General features: G+C 42.2%; 1 protein-coding gene across 2 annotated transcripts in view; it reads left to right on the top strand.

The window, feature by feature from the left end:
• Positions 1-21,077, top strand: part of LOC124003204 (bridging integrator 2-like) — a 38,063-nt gene extending 16,986 nt beyond the window's left edge. Inside the window, exons 6-12 of one of the 2 annotated variants that reach the window (XM_046311284.1) lie at positions 121-228; positions 325-410; positions 2,120-2,195; positions 2,396-2,478; positions 2,690-3,344; positions 3,536-3,628; positions 20,463-21,077. In XM_046311284.1, the coding sequence (XP_046167240.1) occupies positions 121-228; positions 325-410; positions 2,120-2,195; positions 2,396-2,478; positions 2,690-3,344; positions 3,536-3,628; positions 20,463-20,495 (1,134 nt within the window). In that variant the 3' untranslated portion in view covers positions 20,496-21,077. Of the gene's footprint in view, positions 1-120; positions 229-324; positions 411-2,119; positions 2,196-2,395; positions 2,479-2,689; positions 3,345-3,535; positions 3,629-10,926; positions 11,364-20,462 lie in introns of those variants that run through there. The other variant, XM_046311283.1, reaches the window with a different exon arrangement.
• Positions 21,078-21,279: the final 202 nt, after the last annotated feature.

Genomic DNA, 21,279 nt, shown 5'->3' with positions numbered 1-21,279 from the left:
AAACTTTTATCTCCCCATGTGTTTACATTGCCACTTTGTCTTACAATCAAGAGACTTATAGTGTCACTTGACTCATGGGGATTATGGTTTAGAAATTTCACTTCTCCCCGTGCCTCTTAGGAACGATTGGCCAAACGCGGTCGGAAGCTAGTAGACTACGATTCCTCACGTCACCACTTGGAGGCGCTGCAGAATGCCAAGAAGAAAGACGATGCCAAAATCACAAAGGTGTGTTGAAAATTAAATGGAAATTCTATATTTTTTTTGTCAACATATTTGGATAAAGGTACTGAAGGCATTTGAATGCCATTTCTCTCTAACCAGGCAGAGGAGGAGTTCAACATAGCCCAGAGTGTGTTTGAGGAAATCAACAAAGAGATGAGGGAGGAGCTTCCTGTTCTCTATCAAAGGTAAAGTCAATGGACCACAGCACATCAGGGTCATGTTCACTATGCATGCAATGTTTTTTTTTTTACTGAAATGGGTCAAATACTGTACTTATGAAATACAGAATGTTCATTTTCTGTTACAAAATTTGTTTTTCAGTTGCATGCCGTAATGAACTCGACCAGCTTACTGTAAACTAGTAGGGTTTCCAAACGACTGGGCCTGAGAATGGTTGCGTATGCAGGGGCCTATTTCATGGGATGGAGTGTTCAGAATGTGTAGAGCAGACATAGTAGAATTTAACTAACATGTATACTGAACAAAAATATCAACGCAACATGTAAAGTCTTGGTCCCATGTTAAATGAAATAAAAGATCCCATAAATGTTACATACGCACAAAAAGCTTATTTCTCTCAAATTATGCACACATTTGTTTACATCCCTGTTAGTGAGCATTTCTCCTCTGCCAAGATAATCCATCCACCTGACAGATGTGGCATATCAAGAAGCTGATTATACAGCATGATTATTACACAGGTTCACCTTGTGCTGGGGACAATAAAAGGACACTCTAAAATGTGCTGTTGTCACACAACACAATCTCACAATGTCTCAAGTTAAGGGAGGGTGGAATTGGCATGCGGACTGCAGGAATGTCCACCAGAGCTGTTACCAGAGAATTGAATGTCAATTTCTCTACCATAAGCCACCTCCAACATAATTTTAGAGAATTTGGCAGTACGTCTAACCGGCCTCACAACTGCAGACCACGTGTGATCACGCATGTCCAAGACCTCCACATCCGGTTTCTTCTCCTCCGTGATCATCTGAGAATTGCATGCGGACAGCTGATGAAACTTTGGGTTTGCCAAACCGAAGAATTTCTGCACAAACTATCAGAAACAGTCTCTGGGAAGATCATCTTGACCTGATTGCAGTTCGGTTTCGAAATTGACTTCAGTGGGCAAATGTTCACCTTCGATGGCCACTTTCATGCTGGAGAAGTGTGCTCTTTACGGATTAATCCCGGTTTCAACTGTACCGGACAGCGGCTTGCTGACGAGCAGGTTTGCTGATGTCAATGTTGTGAACAGAGTTTCCCATGGTGGCGGTGGGGTTATGGTATGGGCAGGCATAAGCTACGGACAACGAACACAATTGCATTTTTGATTGCTCTGAGATACCATTACGAGATCCTGAGGCTCATTGTCGTGCCATTCATCCGCCGCCATCACCAGTTTCAGCATGATAATGTACAGCCCCATGTCACATGGATCTGTACACAATTCCTGGATGCTGAAAATGTCCATCTTCTTCCATTGGCCTGCATACTCCACAGACATGACACCCATTGAGCAGTTTGAGATGCTATGGATCAACGTGTACAGCAGCTTGTTCCAGTTGCCACCAGTATACAGCAACTTCGCACAGCCATCGAAGAGGAGTGGGACAACATTCCACAGGCCACAATCAACTCTATTCAAAAGAAATGCGTCACATTCCCAGTCATTTGAAATCCATAGATTAGGGCCTGATAAAATCATTTTAAATGGACTGATTTCCTTATGAACTGTAACGCAGTAAAATCTTGTTGCATGTTGAGTTCATATTTCTATCAGTGTAGAATGAAGAATCCTTTGTGTCTAGTATATTTCAATCCGCAAACAGCCGGAACCTATTTGCACCAAGTGGCTCCAGTGTAACAGACTATTTCCCCTTTTTGTCTAAAGCCGGATTGGCTGTTACGTGACCGTCTTTCAAAACATTTCCAACCTGAGGGATGTCTTCTATAAGGAAATGAGCGTGGTGAGGTTGTTTTTTTTTCTACACTCTAAATAATGGATTTTATTCTCCCAAAAGGAATAAAGCTATTACAGTATTTATTTTGACACATCTGTATCACTGATGTAAATAATAGATGTCTTATGGCATCTCACTGTTCAGATTAAGAAATGTACTGCAGGTCAACTGCAATTGACTAATAGAATAACCACTATTGATTGCAGCTGAACCATGAGCTTTACAGTGTGATGAAGAAGCTGGAGAGTCAGCATTCAGGAAAAGCGTTCATCATCAAAGGCCTCAACAGGTCAGTTGTTTTAGATGACCATGAGAATGCATCACATTGGTTTAACCTCTCATAGTAAAAGTCAACAGTCATTTTATTTTCAATTGAGAAAACAAATATTTACTCTAGACTTTCTCTCAATAAGTCTGAAATTTGGGAAATTATCTGAGAATATCAGACCAAACGTTCTGCCACCAGCCAGATCCAACTCACCCTCTATCTCCTCTCTTAGCACCAAGTCCAAGAAGAAGAAATCCCTGCTCATCTCAGCACCCATCCCCTGTAACACTGCCTTCCCCTCGGACCACACATCCCTCCAAGCATCTGCAGCCCCCGAAAACAGCAAAGAGACTGTCCTGTCCAGCCACGAGACCCACACCCAGAGCATCTCTGAGAAGCGCGTTTCCCTCGCAGGAGAGGCAGATGAGGGCACTCACAGCGTCCTCACGTCAGAAACGTCCGACTTCTCAGACGAGCTTAGCTCCAACGGCGCTGCTACGCCCAACAGACGGTCGGCGTGTGACAGCGACAACGGGGTCGGAAGCGACGTCGCGTCAGAGGGTCTGAGTGATGTCCCAGAGGGTGGGGTTTCAGAGGAGCAGGGCCCTAGCCAATCCGTCGGAAAAGGGCAAGTTCAAAGGTCAGAGGTGACTGGGTGTGAAGTCACAATCAGTCAGGAGGCTCTTCCAATGTCCACAGAGAGCGACGGCCCACATGACACCGAGCAGGAGAGTGCGCCTGTATCTCCAGAGAATGGTAAAGCCCCACCTCGTCCTGCTCCACGCTGCTCCTTCCCCTCCTCTGAGAGGCACTCCTTCCCTCCTGCGGAGGCCAGGCAGGTGGAGACGAAGGTGGAGGAGGGAGAAGGGGCTTCCCAGACCCTGCAGGTAGGTGATACAAAGAGTACTGGAAATTACTCAAACTCCCAGAATCCATCTGGTTTCCTTATCAAGGTTATTCTCTATTGTAGTAGTGGTACTCTCTTTATAATATATTATAGTTTTAATTCAACGTTACTATTAACATTTCTGCTGAGTGTCTAACAAAGTTGTTTATGTGGCGCTGTGATTGATATCAGGGAGTGGCGCTGGAGGGTCACGCTTCAGAAGACGGGACGCTGCAGTTTGACGTGGAAGATGTGATTCTCATGTTCGCTGACGCAGAGGAGAAGGTACGTTTGTGTGTATATTTGTATGTATGTCAGCCTCTGTGTCCTTGGCAGCGGTGGGGGCAATGCGTTATGTAATCAGATTACTCTTATGAGTAACAGAGTAAAGTAACGGGTTACTTTTTCACATTTGGTAATATTATTACAGTTACATTTGACAAAGTATCTCAACTTATTTTTTTATTTAGTTCTCGAGCGAGCAGAGAAAGGCTATTTGGAGAAATGTCATGACAGCTGCTGTCCAAGGAAATGTATTAGGGATGGGCACGTTTATTTGAATATCCCAACGGACATTGGTGTTAGATTACTTGGATAGTATTAATTTGAGAATTTAAAAAATATAAGCCTATTTTAACAATGAAAAGGGTTTGTCTAAAATGAAAAAGAACTGTGACATTGATACATAGCCTAAAAGGATGGACCATTACATTTGACATTTTTATAAAGCAACAGTTTCATGACAGCTCCCCATTTAAAAAATACACACCGGTAGCCTTCACAGGTGTAGCTTGTTGTTACTGTCGGTCAATCAAAGCGGCGATACAGTCACAGGCTTCATGTGTAGCAAGTGAAGTGGGAGATTTCTAATCAATGCAAAATGGACAGAAAATTATGGAATTAAGTTGGCTAAATATGAAGAAGTAGGCTATAATGATCAACCAACAGGTAGGCTGTTGTTTTATATGAATGGAGCCTCGCTACTTCATCTCGCTAGCTGGCTACTGTAGCTATCTAGCCTCTACCAGATTTTTTTTAAATCTCACCGATCTACACACAATACCCCATAATGACAAAATGTAAACATGTTTTTAGACATGAGTCAATACTGTGTCAATACTTTGTAGAAGCACCTTTGGCGGCGATTACAGCTATGAGTCATCTGGGGTATGTCTTCGTTGCACATCTGGATTTGGGGATTTTCTTCCTTGCAGATTTTCTCAAAACTCTGTTAAGTTAGATGGGGAGTGGCGGTGAACAGCAATCTTCAAGTTTTTCTACAGATTTTCAATGGGATTCAAGTCTGGGCTTTGGCTGGGCCACTCAAGGACTTTCACATTCTTGTTCTGAAGCAATTCCTGTGTTTCTTTGGTTGTATGCTTGGGGTCATTGTCCTGTTGGAACGTATGTCTGTCATTTGCACTCTGAAACAGGTTCTCATCACCCTGTATTTGGCCCCATTCATCGTTCCCAGGATCGAAATAGTCGAAATAGTAGCGAAATAGCATCCCCATAGCATGATGCTGCCACCACCATGCTTCACGTTAGGGATGGTGTTAGATGGGTGATTAGCTTTGCCTGGTTTTCTCCAGACATAGCGCTTCACTCAGGCCAAAGAGTAACATTTTTGTCTCATCAGACCACAGAATCTTTCGCTTTATGACCTGTCTTTCCCATGCCTTTTTGCAAACTTGCATGCTATCATGCCTTTTTCTCAGTGGCTTCTGTCTGGCCACTCTCTCTCATAAAAGGTGTTCGATGGGGTTGAGGTCAGGGCTCTGTGCAGGAGAGTCAAGTTCCAACACACCAATCTCGACAAACCATTTCTGTTTGGACCTCGCTTTGTGCATGGGGCATTTTCATGCTCAAATGGGAAAGAGCGTTCCGGAAACTGTTGCCACAAAGTTGGAAGCACAGAATAATCTAGAATATAATTGTATGCTGTAGCATTAAGATTTCCCTTCACTGGAACTAAGGGGCCTAGCCTGAACCATGAGAAACAGCCCAAGACCATTATTCCTTCTCCACCAAACTTTACAGTTGGCACTATGCATTCGAGCAGGTAGCGTTCTCCTGGAATCCGCCAAACTCAGATTCGTCCATCGGACTGCCAGATGAAGTGTGATTCATCACTCCAGAGAATGCGTTTCCACTGCTCCAGAGTCCAATGGCGGCGAGCTTTACACCACTCCAGGCGACACTTGGCATTGCGTGTGGTGATCTTAGGCTTGTGTGCGGCTGCTCGGCCATGGAAACCCATTTCATGAAGCTCCCGATGAACAGTTCTTGTGGATACGTTGCTTCCAGTGGAACTCGGTAGTGAGTGTTGCAGTCGATTTTTACACACTACAACACTCTGTGGTCCCATTCTATGAGCTTGTGTAGCCTACCACTTCGCGGCAGAGTAGACGTTTCCACTTCACAATAACAACACCTGTAGTTGACCGGGGTAGAAATTTGACGAAATGACTTGTATGAAATGTGGCATCCTATGACGGTGCCATGTTGAAAGTCACTGAGCTCTTCAGTAAGGCCATTCTATTGCCAATGTTTGTCTATGGAGATTGCATGGCGGTGTACTCGATTTTGTACACCTGTCAGCAACGGGGCGGCAGCGTAGCCTAGTGGTTAGAGCATTGGACTAGTAACCGAAGGTTGCAAGTTTGAATCCCCGAGCTGACAAGGTACAAATCTGTCGTTCTGCCCCTGAACAAGGCTGTTAGCCCACTGTTCCTAGGCCGTCATTAAAAATAATAAGAATTTGTTCTTCACTGACTTGCCTAGTTAAGTAAAGGTTAAATAAAAAAACGGGTGTGGCTGAATTAGCTAAATGCACTAATTTAAAGGATTGTCCATATACCTTTGTATATATTTCGGAGATCTACGGACAGTTCCTTGGACTTCATGGTATAATTTCTGCTCTGACATGCATTGTCAACTGTGGGGCCTTATATAGACTACTGTTGTCGCGATACCAGTATTGCGATACTACGATACCAGATTTAGCAACAAAAAAAAGAAACACAAAGCAGACTTAACTCTAGGGTCCTTTAAAACCTACTTTTGTGAAATAGTGTGCTATAGCTTGCAAAGGAAACAAATAAGACTAGATGACAATATCTGCTTTTTTCCGATTAGGACTGTTTTTCTCAAGAAATTGAGTCTGCTTCATGTTTTGCTTCCTGACTTCCTTGTATCGCAATACTGGTACCGTGACAACCCTAATTTAGACAGGTGTGTTTCTTTCTAAATCCTATCCTACCAATTGTATTTATTAGAATCCCCCATAAGCCACTGCAAAAGCATCCTGGAGTCTAGATGAAACATGACATAATACATTGTACAGAACATTATTAGTCAAGGACTGAAATAAATAAATGTAATACGTCACACAGCCTACATATCAGTACATACACACAATATCTAGGTCAGTTCGTGACCGGTGGACTCCAATGAAGTTGTAGTAACATCTCAAAGACGATCAAAGGAAATTGGATGCACCTGAGCTCAATTTGGAGTGTCATAGCAAAGGGGTATGAATATGTCAATGAGAATTTTTTTATTTATTTTATTTCACCTTTATTTAACCAGGTAGGCTAGTTGAGAACAAGTTCTCATTTGCAACTGCGACCTGGCCAAGATAAAGCATAGCAGTGTGAACAGACAACACAGAGTTACACATGGAGTAAACAATTAACAAGTCAATAACACAGTAGAAGAAAAGGGGAGTCTATATACAATGTGTGCAAAAGGCATGAGGAGGTAGGGGAATAATTACAATATTGCAGATTAACACTGGAGTGATAAATGATCAGATGATCATGTACAGGTAGAGATATTGGTGTGCAAAAGAGCAGAAAAGTCAATAAATAAAAACTGTGGGGATGAGGTAGGTGAAAAATGGGTGGGCTATTTACCAATGGATTATGTACAGCTGCAGCGATCGGTTAGCTGCTCAGATAGCTGATGTTTGAAGTTGGTGAGGGAGATAAAAGTCTCCAACTCCAACAGCGATTTTTGCAATTCGTTCCAGTCACAGGCAGCAGAGTACTGGAACGAAAGGCGGCCGAATGAGGTGTTGGCTTTAGGGATGATCAGTGAGATACACCTGCTGGAGTGCGTGCTACGGATGGGTGTTGCCATCGTGACCAGTGAACTGAGATAAGGCGGAGCTTTACCTAGCATGGCCTTGTAGATGACCTGGAGCCAGTGGGTCTGGCGACGATTATGTAGCGAGGGCCAGCCGACTAGAGCATACAAGTCGCAGTGGTGGGTAGTATAAGGTGCTTTAGTGACAAAACGGATGGCACTGTGATAAACTGCATCCAGTTTGCTGAGTAGAGTGTTGGAAGCGATTTTGTAGATGACATCGCCGAAGTCGAGGATCGGTAGGATAGTCAGTTTTACTAGGGTAAGCTTGGCAGCGTGAGTGAAGGAGGCTTTGTTGCGGAATAGAAAGCCGACTCTTGATTTGATTTTCGATTGGAGATGTTTGATATGGGTCTGGAAGGAGAGTTTGCAGTCTAGCCAGACACTTAGGTACTTATAGGTGTCCACATATTCAAGGTCGGAACCATCCAGTGTGGTGATGCAAGTCGGGCATGCGGGTGCAGGCAGCGATCGGTTGAAAAGCATGCATTTGGTTTTACTAGCGTTTAAGAGCAGTTGGAGGCCACGGAAGGAGTGTTGTATGGCATTGAAGCTCGTTTGGAGGTTAGATAGCACAGTGTCCAATGACGGGCCGAAAGTATATAGAATGGTGTCGTCTGCGTAGAGGTGGATCAGGGAATCGCCCGCAGCAAGAGCAACATCATTGATATATACAGAGAAAAGAGTCAGTCCGAGAATTTAACCCTGTGGCACCCCCATAGAGACTGCCAGAGGACCGGACAGCATGCCCTCCGATTTGACACACTGAACTCTGTCTGCAAAGTAATTGGTGAACCAGGCAAGGCAGTCATCCGAAAAACCGAGGCTACTGAGTCTGCCGATAAGAATCTGGTGATTGACAGAGTCGAAAGCCTTGGCAAGGTCGATGAAGAGGGCTGCACAGTACTGTCTTTTATCGATGGCGGTTATGATGTCGTTTAGTACCTTGAGTGTGGCTGAGGTGCACCCGTGACCGGCTCGGAAACCAGATTGCATAGCGGAGAAGGTACGGTGGGATTCGAGATGGTCAGTGACCTGTTTGTTGACTTGGCTTTCGAAGACCTTAGATAGGCAGGGCAGAATGGATATAGGTCTGTAACAGTTTGGGTCCAGGGTGTCTCCCCCTTTGAAGAGGGGGATGACTGCAGCAGCTTTCCAATCCTTGGGGATCTCAGACGATATGAAAGAGAGGTTGAACAGGCTGGTAATAGGGGTTGCGACAATGGCGGCGGATAGTTTCAGAAATAGAGGGTCCAAATTGTCAAGCCCAGCTCTTTCAGAACATCTGTTATCTGGATTTGGGTAAAGGAGAACCTGGAGAGGCTTGGGCGAGGAGCTGCGGGGGGGCCGGAGCTGTTGGCCGAGGTAGGAGTGGCCAGGTGGAAGGCATGGCCAGCTGTTGAGAAATGCTTGTTGAAGTTTTCGATAATCATGGGTTTGTCGGTGGTGACAGTGTTCCCTAGCCTCAGTGCAGTGGGCAGCTGGGAGGAGGTGCTCTTGTTCTCCATGGACTTCACAGTGTCCCAGAATGTTTTGGAGTTGGAGCTACAGGATGCAAAGTTCTGCCTGAAGAAGCTGGCCTTAGCTTTCCTGACTGACTGAGTGTATTGGTTCCTGACTTCCCTGAACAGTTGCATATCGCGGGGACTGTTCGATGCTATTGCAGTCCGCCACAGGATGTTTTTGTGCTGGTCGAGGGCAGTCAGGTCTGGAGTGAACCAAGGGCTGTATCTGTTCTTAGTTCTGCATTTTTTGAACGGAGCATGCTTATCTAAAATGGTGAGGAAGTTACTCTTAAAGAATGACCAGGCATCCTCAACTGACGGGATGAGGTCAATGTCCTTCCAGGATACCCGGGCCAGGTCGATTAGAAAGGCCTGCTCACAGAAGTGTTTTAGGGAACGTTTGACAGTGATGAGGGGTGGTCGTTTGACTGCGGCACTGTAGCGGATTCAGGCAATGAGGCAGTGGTCGCTGAGATCCTGGTTGAAGACAGCGGAGGTGTATTTGGAGGGCCAGTTGGTCAGGATGACGTCTATGAGGGTGCCCTTGCTTACAGAGTTAGGGTTGTACCTGGTGGGTTCCTTGATGATTTGTGTGAGATTGAGGGCATCTAGCTTAGATTGTAGGACTGCCGGGGTGTTAAGCATATCCCAGTTTAGGTCACCTAACAGAACAAACTCTGAAGCTAGATGGGGGGCAATCAATTCACAAATGGTGTCCAGGGCACAGCTGGGAGCTGAGGGGGGTCGGTATAGCAGGCGGTAACAGTGAGAGACTTATTTCTGGAGAGAGTAATTTTCAGAATTAGTAGTTCGAACTGTTTGGGTATGGACCTGGAAAGTAAGACATTACTTTGCAGGCTATCTCTGCAGTAGACTGCAACTCCTCCCCCTTTGGCAGTTCTATCTTGACGGAAGAGATGTTATAGTTGGGTATGGAAATCTCTGAATTTAAGATGTCCTCTATTAACTACATTTTAAATTCGGGCTGTAACAAAAATATGGAATAAGTCAAGGGGTATGAATACTTTCTGAAGGCACTGTATAGTGTATCACTTGTAGACTAGCACAGTAAAAGCAGCTCCACAGATGAAAAGAGAAACTAGTGGTCAAACCTGAGTTAGTAAGTAGCCTGTCTTTGGTAGAGCGTTCGAGGCTCGCCTTTCTCCCCCCGACAGTCAAACAAACAGTGAGATTTTGAGAAGTTTTCAGGAAAGTAACACAAAGTAATAATATTATTTGTATTTAAAGATGTTTAACAAGTTTGTTATTAAAACACATGAATGTTCACATGTTCCAGAAGGCATTTCTGCCCAAAAAACGCATTTTGCGTTCAAATGCCTCTCCTATGAAGTGCGACATATGCCTCGCTTCCTGAAACAGGTCACATATTATTAGTAAAAAGGAAATACTTTACAATATTGCTTTGTGTGGAAAGTAACGTTTTACTTTTGTTAAATGTAACGACTAATATAACTTTTTCAAGTAACCAATCGCAACACTGCTCCTTGGTGTAGTGTAAGTTCCAAATAGGAACGCTAAGTAAGTAATACTGAAGGTCACAATCTTAACTTAGCACTGTGCATCAGACTGCCCTAGTTTCAGTGACACCGAAGTTGATAACAGTTTGCCCATATGCATGTCACTTCAAATGTGCTTGTCAATGTGCAGCAAATACATGTAAATTACGAGAGTTTCTCTAGAGTTCCCTTTTTACCAGGATAGCAGAACTGGGCCTGTTTTCACAAAGCGCCTGAGTAGAATTGCTGAACTAAGATAATTATTGCCTTTAAGATCATAATGAATGAGAGGGGGGACCTGATCCTAGATCAGCACATCTATTTAAGACCGTTTATGAATATGGGCCCTGATCTCTACTAAAATGTGAATAACATGGTTGTGTGTGTTTTTGTTAACCCTTACCCACTACAGCAGGAAAGCATAGCGACGGGGGTGAGGGAGAAGACCTGTATCCAGCAGGGAGATCTATCAGATTCAGAATGAGCCAATGGTGGCCTTTCGTTTCCTGCTGTCATGACACAGCTGCACACAAAATGGCAATGGACCAAGATGGTGTAGAGGACATCTTTAAAAAAAAAGAGAGAAAAAAAAAGGAACACAAGCCCCATGTGATTATTACTCACATGCTTCCATGTCGCAACTTGTTGGTAGATACTGATGAGTTTCATACCTACCGAGAGATTTTTACAGAATGTTCTGAATTGTTAACACATGATTGTCTAATCTACAGTATTTTGCCCCTGTTTGTATTGTTATTGTGTAAGTCTAGAAACTGAATTGCATAGAACCCCTTTTTGTATTGATGCCGATGAAAGACGTATTGTTTAATAAAGTTAAGTGTGAGAGCAGTGGAGGTGTTGTTCAAAGAGCAGTAAGAAAGAAAAGCTATATTTCAGCATACTTACCATTCTGTCTAAAATGGGTTTCATGTGTTGTTTTTAGGGAAGTTTACTTTTCCATATGCCCCTAAGTCGTCGGGACCCCAAAAAGTTTGGGTTTTTTAATAAGCTGTGTAGTGCTAGGGCAAAAACAAAAACGTGAACTCCTTGGGAAACCCTGCCCTAAGTCGTCATGCACCTGTGTATCACACTTTACAACACATGGTGGCGGTAGTGGTCTAACACTTAAACTACAGAGACAAGCCTTTTCCACTTGAGATGCTTTTCCATGTTTTTTCAGTGATTTTGAAGCTATATTAGCATCAACTTTATAAATCCCAATGCCCTACAGTGGTTGCTCATTTAAAAGTTGCGTCATACTCCAGCACAGCTTGCGGGCTGCTGCAGCATTCTGTGGCACGTTATCTAATTGTCAGCCATTTTTTCTGTTAATGCAAGTTAGTGCTAGTTTCACCACCAGAGGGCATCTTTGAGAAGTATTTGATAGTCTTCCATATTGGCATTACCAGAGAATTTAAAACATTTTTTGTAGTAACATAGAATATGGGATTTTTTTTTTTAAATGTGGCTTAATTTGATTAATATTATGGTGTTTCTATTCTGAGAAAAACGAAACCCTCAGGGTTTCCATTAGGATGGAATGGAAAATATGGCGCTGTACATGACGGTGGGGAGCAGGCTACAGCATAGGAAGATTGAAGGATTCTAAATTGTTTGCCTTCATTAGACAACTTTGTTCCAATATTTCTGTAAATCAGTGATATTTTTGCCCATAATAATTCGTTATGGATCCATAACTAAATCAACACATGTATTTTGAAAGAGTATTTATCATTATTTTATTAAAGAAACCATAAAGATGCTGAGGAAATAAGGTACTATATATGCTTTTACATTTGGATAATAAAGTATTTAGAAGATATAAGCCACCTGCATTTGTTTATTAGGCTACTGTGCAGTCTGACAATGAAACATAGTCTACAATACATACTGTAGTAAACATGGGAAAGAGCCTACTCTCCCTTATGTAGGTAATTAGGCAATGTCTGTACTACAGAATTCAGGCATGGATGGAGGGAGACCTGGGTTCAATTCCCTGGCGGGGAGGAAGGAGTAGGCTGCCCTTGTAAATAAGAATTTGTTCTTTACTGATTCCATATGTGTTATTTTATAGTCTACAATGTAGAACATTTAAAAAATAACAAAAAATCCTGGAATGTATACTGAGGGAGAAAAAGGTGTAGTTTCACACGCAGAGTGCGGCAGGTGTTTATTTTGCCTTCGCAGAAGGCAGGAATTCTGGTCACAGGCAGGCAATGGTCATACACAGGTAGGCAAACAGGCAGGTGAATCAAAACTAGGACTAAAGACTAACTGGGTCTCACAAATGAGCAACACAGTAACTAACACAGGTGAAAACAATTAACAAAAATGAAAGACAGGGCTATGTTCAGGAACACAATGAAAGAGAACACAAGGTTAACTAAGAAAATAAATACAGAACCTTACAGAATGAGTAGGTGTGTCCAAACTTTTGACTGGTACTTGCTTAATTCATTTGATTAATATTATGGTGTTTTTATTCCAAGAAAAACAAAAAACCCTCTGGGTTTCTGTTAGGATGGAATGGAAAATATGGCGCTGTACAGCGTGACGGTCGGCAGTACAGTACTGGGCTATTTAGCTAAAGAATCCCTGTGTCGTGCGGGCATGGCACATGGGAGACCGGGGTTCAATTGCCCGACGGGGAGGAAGGAGTAGGCTGTCCTTGTAAATAAGAATTTGTTCTTAACTGACTTGCCTAGTTAAATTCAATTTGGATTGCCTGCGCTCATAAATTCAGTTGTCAGTTTGTAAATTCAAACAGTTTTGCTCTCGGAACGCACACTGGACATTCGTGCCGAGGAGTAGAGTTGATTTGAGCGTTCTGGCCTTACAATGGCAGTCAAGCACCCATGCTAACATTGGCTAGCTTGCTAGCTACTTCTAGACACAAATGAGACCACTCTGACCATTTTACACCCCCTAACAGAGCTGGTTAGGCCATTTTTGTGTTATCCAGAACGTTGGTGACTGTAACTGTGCTGTTGGAAACAATTTAATTACACTTTTTGCCGATGTTTACTGACACAGGCCATATTCAATGGGTGTTGAGCGCTCATAAATTCATTATTCTGCGCTCCGGTACACTCAGATGAGAGTGCTCTGAATTGGAGTAAATAGCCAGAGTGAATTTGCAAAAGCACCCGAATGTTCATTGAGAACGAACAACGACTACACCATTTAGCTAAGCTAAGGATGACGAGAATAATCAAGTCAATAAACGTTGGGTAGTTAGCCTATAGTTAATATAGTGGCAAGTTTGATGTATAACTACTAACATTAGGTAGGTAGCTAACATACCGGTACATACTGCTGTAATGATATGCTATGTGGTTTGTAAGGAGAGCGTAGCTAACAAATTGTCAGCCAACATAACGTATAAGGTAACTTATTTGAAAAGTCATTACTTTATTACATTGAGTAGCAAGCTACTGCGAGGCGCACTCGATCGACTCTGAGGCTTGAGCATGCTTTTGGTGCAGTCGATAGCGTGCTGGACTTAGGGCCAGAAGGTTGAGGGTTCGAAACCTTCTCCCTGCTTGATTCATTTGAAGTCATGCACAATTATCAGTTTATTATTTGGTTTATATTTCCCATTCATTGTCAGTTAGATACACAGTAGTGCATTGGGACCCAAAAGCATAATCAATGCTCTGGTCTGTGATAGGGAGGGAGGGGGGGTTCACACCTAGCTCGGCTATTAGACTATTCTTCAGTAAAGGTTGAATAGTCAAATGTTCAGCTATTAGCCCCCCTCCCCAACTTTCAACAAATTGTTGTTACTCCCGTCTCGTTCCTCACCCTCTTCCACGTGTTATTCTCTGCCTGAGTGGCTCGCTTGTGGGCGTGCATGCAGGATATGGCAGCATCTTCAGTTGTGCGTCACGAATTCTGCATAGCAAGTTTGTATTAAGGTCTGTTTATTCACAGGCAAATTGCTATATGCTATGGAGGTACATTTGTGTCTTTTTGTCAAGAGTAAAACCTTTTTTCAATCAACAATAATTGTTCTGAAAGCAAAAACGAGGCTTCAAAGTCTTTTGCAATCAAATATTTTTGTATTAGAGCGCAAAGCTTCATGCATTTTATTCCACCAAAAATATTTTGAGAACAAAAAATATATTTGAAAACAAAACTTAGTTTCGCTATCAACCACCCTCCATTTTGGCCATTTTTATGAGTGTTCAGCCTTTTTCCCGACACAATGGAAGTCATAGCGGACACCTACGAAGGACTGCGTGATGACGGCATCTCAGGTAAGCAGCACTGGGCATTCTTTTGTCCAACTTCTACATAGCTAGTAGTTAGCTCATACAATTCAGTGTCGGTTCATAACATTCTATTATATTATGTCGACACATACATACCATAGAATGATAAATCACGCAATTATTATTCTCAGGCTAACCAAAAACATTTTGCTGCGAACGCCTGTTCTCGCCATTTTCAGTTGAATTCATCTAACTTTCTTTCATGGCAACTCATAAGCAGGCCATGTCCTATTTGTTTCATAGTCGATATATAATCATATTTCATGACAGTGTAACAGTTAGCTTTTTTTTTACAGGATGAAAGAACACAATATGTCTGTCAGGGAATGCTATTCTGATATGTCAGATGAAGAGTTGGACCAGAAAGTCAGCGCCATTAAGGCAAGGATGCCCCATGCAGGCTTTAGAATGGTCAAAGGAAGTCTCAGAGCAATGTACAATGGCGAAGAGTTAGGGAGTCATTGCAGCATGTAGATGGTGCAGGTATCATTACTTATTCGTAGACAAATTTTAAATGATGTATGCTAATACATAACTATATAAATGTGGTAATACATATAATGAAGCAGTTTAATAGGTTAAACATTTCTCTTTCAATTCCAATGTTTTTTTCAAGCTACAACATTGTCATCTTTGGCGGTATAGATGGATTTTCAAGGAAGGTAAGTATATTGTTTTGTATGCATTTAGCATATTTCCCATCACCTAATGAACAACCACAATACCAGTCTGGTGCTGTACTGACATATCGTGAAAATGACATATTGCTTTAGATTGAATGGTCATATCTCAGTTATTTTATACATATCACAAAAATAAGCTATTTTCTTTACTTTCAGAGTGCGAGCTGTTCCAAGGGGTCGAAAATGTAGGTATTGCCAGATTTACTTTCACTGTCCTGAGGAACAGGCTGTGGAAGCTTTATTGCTGGCAAAAGTGTCCATAACCAAAGGTAACTTAACTGTTCTGTGTTCTTTTTCTCTCTGCCTGTCTTGTTGTACATGGAACCTGTCTCACATGCATTAATTTAAAAACCCTTAAGATGTCAGCTGCTAATTTTCAGATTTACACCACATAAACACTCAGCCATTTTCACTGGACTATCGAGCCCCTGTTGCTGCCAAGTCATGATTTCAATAACCAAGTGGTGAGACACACAGCCCTCTATATTTAAATGTTTCAGGTACACTCGGATAGGTGTCTGTGTCACATGTAGTCAGTAACCACTCACAGAGGCACACACAACTTGCATTTCTATAACCTCGGACCAACCTCAGTGTTCACTATTCATGGAGGAAGACCACAGGACCACAGAGATTAGGTGTGTGTGTGTGTGTGTGTGTGTGTGTGTGTGTGTGTGTGTGTGTGTGTGTGTGTGTGTGTGTGTGTGTGTGTGTGTGTGTGTGTGTGTGTGTGTGTGTGTGTGTGTGTGTGTGTGTGTGTGTGTGTGTGTGTGTGTGTGTGTGTGTGTCCGTCACAAAACCTTTTCTTTCTCCCTGTTAGAGTGGAACGCTCATGGATAGATGTTTGGAGTGCTGTGACATGTCAGTACTACAATTTGCTGCACAGTTTGGAGGAAGAAGGCCACCTTGACCTGTTGAATTCTATCCACCTCTTCTGTGTGGGATATATAATCCTACCTCGTACCGGGCAGATCTGCAGCATTTCACAGAGAGTTGGAATAATCACCCCTTTAAGTACGAAGGAGAACCTGACACCTCAACACCAGCTTCAAGTGGTATTTATGTATTCATTTGTGATCTGGTATTGTAAAAGTCTAATAATGACATTATCTTCAATTGTTTGTTCTCGTGTTTCTGTTTTTCAGCATAAAGTACTTTGTAGCCACTTAGTGTCGACACCAGGTGAGATTACACACACAGTTATATCAGCTGTATTGGTGAACCCCTCGTGCATCTGAACTGGCTGACACAGAGGGCACAGCATGATCATAGGTGAGAGGTCACTTTCTCGGGTCAACAGGAAGTATTATTAAGAGATGCTTCACATTGAAATACAGATAGAGATGTAGTAGTCCCAGAGTTAATAATCCAAGGTCAGTTTTGCATTTCACCTCCTGATGATTATGATGACGGACTGTGTTAGAATAAAAAAAAGCAAAGCTTAATCATGCGCTCTCTCTATCCACCTTTCTCTCGTCGGCAGGTATGTTTTGATGTGAGAGAGGAGGCCAGAGCCGTCATCGCCACCTCACCCGCTCTTAAGGTAACCTTCGGGCCGACTGGGAGCCCAAGGCTGGTTAGGAGACACTGCTAGAGACACTATGTAATTGTAATGAACTGAGAGAATATTATAATTCATGAATCATATGCTGTCTTCCCTGCTCCTCTGTTTGAACTCTTTCCTTTTCTGTCTTCTACACCTCTCTCCCCACCTCCTCTTTGTTCCGCTTTTTTAAATAATGCATACCATACGTACATTGAAGTACATATTGAACTTGCATTTATAATATAATATTACAATTATAATATTTATAATGCATGTATTATGTATTTATAACACCTGGATAATGAACTTTCAATAAAGTTTTTCACATTCTCCACTGGTTGAAATGAAGTATCTCATTGAAATTCTACACCTATCCTGTGTCCTCAGATTAATGCAGATGAAGGGAGTTAGATATAAATAGGAAGTGTAGTGTACTGTTCTTTCTGTATATATGAATTACAAATCAGCCTTGAATTAAATCTTGTTTCTAGTCTGTTGCATAGTTACAATGTGTAATCATTGATCACCCAGGAGCAGGAGTGGTAAACACTGTTGAAGTGTATAATTGTAATACATACATGCAGACACAGCATCAGTCAAAGAATTGAGTTTGATACACCTGGTATTGGATATGACTGAAAAATGTCTCACAGAGATTCATACCTGAACCGCACCTTTATTTGCCATGAAAGAGTACATGATCAGTGAATATATTCAATGTACAGGCTACAATGTAGGGATCTCATGCGTGGTAATAACTACAGTACATGTATCAGCCGATAGACGATGTTCTGAAAGAGCTGCAAAATCTGGACCCGTATAAATCAGCCGGGCTAAACAATCTGAACCCTCTCTTTCTAAAATTATCTGCCGCAGTTGTTGCAATCCCTATTACTAGCCTGTTCAACCTCTCTTTCGTATCGTTTGAGATCTCCAAAGATTGAAAAGTTGCCACAGTCATCCCCCTCTTCAAAGGGAGAGACACTCTAGACCCAAACTGTTACAGACTAATATCTATCCTACCCTGCCTTTCTAAGGTCTTCGAAAGCCAAGTTAACAAACAGATCACCGACCATTTCGAAATCCCACCCTACCTTCTCCACTATGCAATCTGGTTTCCGAGCTGGTCATGGGTGCACCTCAGCCACACTCAAGGTCCTAAACGATACTAAATGCATGCTTTTCAACCGATCGCTGCCCGCACCGCACCAGCATTACTACTCTGGACGGTTCTGACTTAGAATGTTTGGCCAACTACAAATACCTAGGTCTCTCGTTAGATTGTAAACTCTCCTTCCAGACTCACATTAAGGATCTCCAATCCGAAATTAAATCTAGAATCGGCTTCCTATTTTGCAACAAAGCATCCTTCACTCATGCTGCGAAACATACCCTGTAAAACTGACTATCCTGCTGATCCTTGTCTTGGGCGATGTCATTTACAAAATATCCTCCAACACTCTACTCAGCAAATTGGATGCAGTCTATCACAGTGCCATCTGTTTTGTCACCAAAGCCCCATAAACTACCTACCACTGCGACCTGTATGCTCTCATTGGCTGGCTCTCACTTCATATTCGTCGCCAAACCCACTGGCTCCAGGTCATCTATAAGTCTTTGCGAGGTAAAGCCCCGCCTTATCTCAGCTCACTGGTCATCATAGCAGCACCCATCCGTAGCTTGTGCTCCAGCAGGTATATTTCACTGGTCACCCCCAAAGTCAATTCCCCCTTTGGCCGCCTTTCCTTCCAGTTCTCTGCTGCCAATGACTGGAATGAATTGCAAAAATCACTGAAGCTGGAAACTCATATCCCCCTCTCTAACTTTAAGCACCAGCTGTCAGAGTAGCTCACAGATCACTACCCCTGTACATAGCCCATCTGTAAATAGCCCAACCAACTACCTCATCCCCATACCGTTATTTATTTTCTCTCCTTTGAACCCTAGTATCTCTACTTGCACATTCATCTTCTGCACATCCATCACTCCAGTCTTTAATTGCTAAATTGGCATTATTTTGCCACTATTGCCTATTTATTGCCTTAACTCATTTGCACACACTGTATATAGACTTTTCTATTGTGTTATTGCCTGTATGTTTGTTTATTCCATGTGTAACTCTGTGTTGTTGTTTGTGTCCCACTGATTTGCTTTATCTTGGGCAGTTGTAAATGAGAACTTGTTCTCATCTGGCCTACCTGGTTAAATAAAGGTTCAATTTAAAAAATATGTACAAAAAAATGTTTACAGGACTTGCATGCTTGGCACAATAAAGCTATTATATTGTACGCAATCCATAGGCTTCATTCAAAACTTTTTGACGCTACCCATCCCTTAAGCGGGATGATTGTCATCAGCAACCGTTAAATAGCATAGCGCCACAGTCAAATAATATTACCTAAAATATTTATATTCATGAAATCATAAATGCAATATTGCAAAACAAAGTTTAGTCTTTTGTTAATCCACCTGTCGTCTCAGATTTTGAAATTATGCTTTACCGCGAAAGCAATACAAGTGTTTGTATAAGTTTATCGATCGCATGACAAAACATTAAGTACACTTAACATCAGGTAGCTTGGTCACGAAAATCAGTAAATAAATCAAATTAATCGTTTAACTTTGATGATCTTCGGATGTTTTCACTCACGTGACTCCCAGTAATACAACAAATGTTCCTTTTGTTCCATAACGATTATTTTTATATCCAAAATACCTCCGTTTGTGTGGCGCGTTATGTTCAGAAATCCACAGGAAAGAGCAGTCACGACAACGCAGACGAAAATTCCAAATAATATCCGTAATGTCCACAGAAACATGTCAAACGTTTTTTATAATCAATCCTCAGGTTGTTTTTAAAATATATAATCAATAATATATCAACCGCAAATGTCTTTATCAGTAGGAGAGGGAAAAACAATAGCTGTCCAAACTCTGTTGCGTGAGCAAAACTCATGTGACCACCTGACGCGATGCTATCTTTCTGGCTCATTTTTCAAAATAAAAGCCTGAAACTATGTCTGAAGACTGTTGACACCTTGAGGAATCGATAGGAAAAGGAATCTGGTTGATATCCCTTTAAATGGAGCAAAGGGAGGCTATGGAACATGGAGTTTTCAAAATAGAAGCCACTTCCTGGTTTGATTTTTCTCAGGGTTTCACCTGCAATATCAGTTCTGTTATACTCACAGACAATATTTTGACAGTTTTGGAAACTTTAGAGTGTTTTCTATCCTAATCAGTCAATTATATGCATATTCTATCATCTGGTCCTTAGAAATAGGCCGTTTACTTTGGGAACGTTATTTTTCCAAACATAAAAATAGTGCCCCCTAGCTTCAAGAGGTTAATGCCATTTAGACTTGAAGTCAATACAACAACTATGATAGCTGAGATTCATAGGTTCTGAACTAATATTTATACCAAATGTATATGTATATTTCAGGAAATGGCTTCCTGGATTCCCCCAAGTAGCTGATTGGTCGGCCCCATTGCAGATTGGCGCTCTGATCCCGCCCTCTCGTCAGGAGATACAGCTGTCTGCAATTACTGACTCCTTCTGCAGCTTGAAAAGACAGTGTTCCTTTGTCAGGAAGAGAGAACTTATTAGATGTCCTGTGTTGGTTGTTGCTTAGAGACAGTGTTGTTGTAAAGTATTACTGTTGTTGTTGTAAAACATTACTTTATTACTTTACTTTACCGCTACTTCTGAGGTATGTGTGTGCCAATAGAATTGTGTTTTTGATTATTGAAATTGTGCACTTTAAGTTTGTATTATTCTGTTTCAGTTCTTTCCAGGTGGGAAGGGGAAGGCACCTTGGGAGTGCTTAGGCAAGAGGCCTGTGGGCATACATATACCCTTAGTATGTACTCTGTCTATGCACACGAGGTAAGACCTGGGCGGCCCACCCCTGTATTTTGGTTAGTGCTTCAGGTGGCGTTAAGTTTAGGTAAGTCGTGGGTAAGGTAGGAGAGGGGACTCTAACTTTTACTTTCTTTGCTTTGGTTCCATCCAGCCCCTTTTCCCCACATGAATCAAAATTAAATCAAATGTATTTATGTAGCCCTTCGTACATCAGTTGATAACTCAAAGTGCTGTACAGAAACCCAGCCTAAAACCCCAAAAAGCAAGCAATGCAGGTGTTGAAGCACGTTACATTACCGTGTTAAGGAAATAAATTCCCAGTTAACGGTAATATTCTCTGCCTCTGTCATCCTTACCTGCACCTGGAATCACATACCTCTTTCACTCCACAGGGTGT

This window comes from Oncorhynchus gorbuscha, linkage group LG18 (genome assembly GCF_021184085.1).
Source record: "Oncorhynchus gorbuscha isolate QuinsamMale2020 ecotype Even-year linkage group LG18, OgorEven_v1.0, whole genome shotgun sequence".
Lineage (NCBI taxonomy): Eukaryota > Metazoa > Chordata > Actinopteri > Salmoniformes > Salmonidae > Oncorhynchus > Oncorhynchus gorbuscha.
The sequence above is the reverse complement of the archived record's forward strand: the minus strand, read 5'-3'. Positions and strand labels throughout refer to the sequence as shown.